The 4718-nt window shown below is 35.1% G+C and overlaps 1 protein-coding gene across 1 annotated transcript in view; it reads right to left on the bottom strand.

Moving 5' to 3' along the window:
• LOC107696193 (transmembrane protein 64-like) overlaps window positions 1-4025 on the bottom strand; it is a 12727-nt gene extending 8702 nt beyond the window's left edge. The window contains exons 1-2 of the mRNA XM_016496429.1: window positions 3970-4025; window positions 3801-3870 (exon numbers count right to left, since the gene is read on the bottom strand). Coding sequence (XP_016351915.1) covers window positions 3801-3870; window positions 3970-4025 — 126 coding nt within the window. The remainder of the gene's footprint in view (window positions 1-3800; window positions 3871-3969) is intronic.
• Between the last annotated feature and the right edge of the window lie 693 nt (window positions 4026-4718).

Genomic DNA, 4718 nt, shown 5'->3' with positions numbered 1-4718 from the left:
CATGGCCAAGCTGATCAATGAAGAGAGAAATCTTACCACATAATGGCTCTGGGTAATGAGTTCCTGCCTCGACATTTACCACTTCATTTGATTATATTACACCAAGTATTAGCTTGCATTACAGTAGGGTGTATTCTTCTATGCTTAATAGAAAGTACTTGGTTAAATTTACAATAGGAAAACGCATTTCCAGATGATCTAATTTGACTACTATCAATGGGAACATTAACACTGCTTGAATTTCTTGAAAAGCCTCTTGTGATTTGTAAAAAAATTTCTGTTAATTACAATTTAATTTATGTACATGTTTAAATTTTGACTGATTTTGTACACACAAAAAAGCAGTGGTGTATAAAGTACCTGAAAGCCATACTCAAGTAGAAGTACAGATATCTTACCAGAAAATGACTTTGGTAGAAGTTGAAGTCACTGTTTAGAATATTACTTGAGTAAAAGTCTTAAAGTATGTGATATTTATTGTACTTAAGTACGAAAAGTATTTTTTAAATCTTAAATGTACTTAAGCATTGAAAGTAAAAGTACAAGTAAATGCAAAATGGAAAAGAAGCAAATAAATAAATGTTCATACACGGCTTGAGTAGCAAGATTGTGTTCAGTTTTAACTCTTTCTTCCATTTTGTATTTTTGGGTAATAAGAAGCACTTCATCCTGTACTTAGTGTCTTTCATTACAACATAAGAAAACATTTCTGGAATCTGCATCTGAAATAGCATTTAGATGTATTTACACAGTTTATGTATCTCAGAGGGGACATGGATGCATTTAAACTGCAGTTACAGATGCATGAATAGGCCTAATGTTTTGTTTTTAACATAAAACGTTGAATACTAATATTTGAAATATGAAAAAAAAAATGGTTGAAATGTGGAATTAAAACCGGCAGTAGGTGACAGCAAGTGACTGTTAATGAGTGAGTCAATTAGTTTCAACCGATTAATTCAAATGACTGATTCATTCAGAAACAATGCATTTGACTGTGTTAATGAGTGAATCACTGAATAATTTATTCAACCGATTCGTTCAAAACGCTGATTCATTCAATAAGTAAACGCCATTGCTCAGAGATGCAAAACAGTGATGAGATCTTTGTTTGGAACTATTTTCGTTGGCAAAATTGAGCAAAAACAAGCAATATTATGTCTAAAATGTAAGTCACTTGCTAACTTTACTGAACTTGTATAAAATGATTATTAAATTTGTTACGCTGATATCTGCAGAAAAACGGTACTCCTTGCGTGATATAGATTAAGTTTACTATATTAAATTATACAAGTATAAAAAGCATACAGAAGCATTTTGCCATCTACAATTTAGAATGCCTTGAATTTTGAGTTGTAATAGAGCCTCGACTTGAGAGGAAAATGAATCATCTGTGGTAACTTGCAGACGCCAGACCACTGATTCGTCAAACCTGCTTTCCTGCAGTCCCTGTTCTTCTGACTTTATTTTGTAGTAAGTAACGAATATGCTTCGGGGAAATGTATCGGAGTAAAAGTATACATTTTAATTAGGAAATGTAGTGGAGTAAAAGTTGCCTGAAATTTAAAAACTCAAGTAAGGTACAGATACTCCCAAAAAATACTTAAGTACTGTAACGAAGTATTATTACTTCGTTACATTACACCACTGAGCAAAACATTCAACTTGCATTAAAAACATCTGCTCATAATCATAAGCCTTCATCATAAAACTTCAAAGGAGAAATAAATTAACATATGAATCATCCAGTGAATAAATGATGCAAACGGTGCAAACAATAGTCAAATATGTTCCAAAATGGCAGGCTACAGGTCCACAGGCTCATATCAAGAACCAAACCAGCCTTAATGCCTGAGAAAGTCTCTCAGATCTAATTCAATATAAGCAGATGCAATCCTTTGTTTTAAGAAGCAACTTCTGGACCAACAAAATAAAACATATAGCTCATAAAATTTACATGAAATTTGATTTTCATTAAAATCACATTTTTTAATGCCCAGAAACCGTGTAAACATATGTTTGTAAATTTAAATCTTACTGTATATTTACACGTGTCACCATGTATTTATCAAAAAGGTTAAAGAAACAGGATTAGAAGTAATTCTGAGAAAGGCTAAAAAAATCTGTTAGAACCTGCAGTATGTATGTATCATTGTTCTTTACTGTCCTCTGTCACGTTAAAGGTAGCCGTTTCTTTCTCCTCATGTGTGTCAGCTGATTAAAAATGTATTATGTTGGTTGTGCAAAGTGTCCGAAGGTAATATTTCAATGTACAGAGAGGCCCGTCTTTAACCCCTGATCCTGCGTGAAGAGCAGTTATGTTTGATTTAAATCAGGCTCTGAGCTGGAGGTCTTAATTGTTTAATTCCAGCAAAGCTGGATAAAGCCACCTGGATGTCACTTAAAGATTAACAGCCACTTCAATGCTATTATCAGATGCTTTTGTGTGCTGGGTGTCTTTTTACTTTTCTAAAATAATCAATCAACTTTAAAAATTAGGGATGTAACGATGCACAGCGAGCCGGTTGAACATCGATACAAATGTGATGATTTGCACCATATGACCCCTTTAAATTAGTATTTATGTGATATTTATGTTTTATGTAGTACAGTTTCACAAAACTAAAGTCAGAGCATTTTGTTTTTGTTTAAAATTTCACAATCTAATTTAGATTAAAAACTGCTCATGTTGCATGTATGCAGCATCTTTGTTTGGACTGTGATTCAAATACAGTGGTTGCCTCTAATTTTGAATGGAAAGACCACAGGCAAAGCCTCTGTTTATATGAAGAGAGTTTGGTCTTATTTATTTATTTGATTTGGAGTTTGTTTTAAAATTTCAATTGTTTTATTTGACATATTTCAATTTCACAAAGAAATGTGCTGCATTTTGTCCAAGAAATAATAAAAGGACACCTTTTCATTCATAATTTGACTTAAATCTAATTTTGTTAAAAAAAATTGTGAGAAAAAAATGGTATTGTGAAATCATATTGCATCGTGAGTTGACTGAATCGTTACATCCCTATAAAAAAAACATAAAAGAGGATTTGTGAAAGCCTCAATGTCAGCGTTTTGTGATTTTTTTTCTTCAGGGTCGCTCAATGCGGGGTTTCTCTCACTAGTGAGTGTAAACCCGGAATGGATTTCGAGCAGAATGATTACAGAACACTTTGAGCGGGATGGGAAATCTTAATCACAATCCACTCATATGTTGAACCAGATCTGCTTTTTAATAAAAAGAAGGAATTGATTTCAGACATTTCTTGATAACAACAACGCTAGACCATTTTCTTTGTTTGGAACGATTTTCCTAGGCGGAGAAGAAAATTAGGAACTAGGCCTAACTGGTGAATTGTTGTCTGAAAGGTCAATTAGTCATTTTAATTATCTGTTTAGCGAGCTGCTGTATAACATCAATATCACCCTTGTAATTGCTAGTAGGATACAACTAAAACCATAAAAAAATGTTACTCGAAACAAAATAGGCTAAACGTTAACTTAAAATATACAAAACACCTTAATTAATTTCAGCAAATTGCCAAAACAACATTTCTCATATTAGTTTAGTTAGGCTTGCACTAAAATAACTAAAATAAACCAATAAAGAAAAAACAACAAAGAATACACAACAAAATCAAAAATGACAAAATCTCTCAAAGTGAAAACGGGAAACTATAACTATAACAATATCAGTCAAACTAAAATAACACTGGTGCAACATTTAACGTGCTAATTCCTTGTTAAAATGAGCACAATAACAATTACATTAATAGCAGAAATGGCCAAAACAGACTTACCGAGAAGACCGCGTTCTGGAGGCCGAAAGGAATCGGCGTGAGTCTCGCTAAGGCCACGATTTTGAGTCCACTTCGCGATCAGCAACAATTTCCCTGGATAGCGAAGACTAGCAGTCCAGTGATTTATAACCTAGTGATTTATCTCGGAAACACTGCTGTGGAGTCGCACCACTTCAAGGACTTGAGATGCAGCCGTGTCAGCTGCCGTTCGCTTATGAACGCCATGCTCTCCTTCCCAACATCAGAGGAATAAAACCCCCCTCAGACCGCTCCTGTCATCGCGTCTGACGGATAAATCACACACACACGCTCAACTTTCCCGATCCCCGCAGCACTCCCATCCAGGCTCCGGTCCAAAGTCCTGCCGCTCATGCAGCGCAACATGTAACATTGCTCCGCCAGGGGACCACTGTTGTGAAAGCTGCGGAAAGACGGTCGCTGCGTTTGTCCGACGGGTTGTTTACTCGTGCGCCGCGAGCTCTCGCACACATAGGTAAGGGATGTTTACGCCAAGCGTTATTCATGCCACTGTTTGTTTCCCAGCATTCCGTTCGACGTCCTCACGTGATCTCATCTGGCCCTTCCATGAGCTCACGTCACACTGTGAGTATCGCGATAACACCGTAGACTGCTGTTCACTCTGACATTTTAGTGTGAAGTACATTCACTAATGGGAATATATATATGTGTGTGTGTATATATATATATATACACACACACACACACACATTGGAGGGTGGAATTTAATTTAATATAATTTAATTATTTTTTCTATGGACACTTTCACAAGACTGTGATGACGCGTTTCTAAGTAAATACTCCAACATTTACTGTATCTTCATTTTTTTTTTAAATGTATGTACATTTATAACAATATAGGCCTATTTTGTATTATATTCACACACACACACACACACA

This window comes from Sinocyclocheilus anshuiensis, unplaced genomic scaffold (assembly GCF_001515605.1).
Source record: "Sinocyclocheilus anshuiensis isolate Anshui unplaced genomic scaffold, SAMN03320099.WGS_v1.1 scaffold734, whole genome shotgun sequence".
Lineage (NCBI taxonomy): Eukaryota > Metazoa > Chordata > Actinopteri > Cypriniformes > Cyprinidae > Sinocyclocheilus > Sinocyclocheilus anshuiensis.
This window is presented reverse-complemented; position numbering and strand designations above follow the sequence as displayed.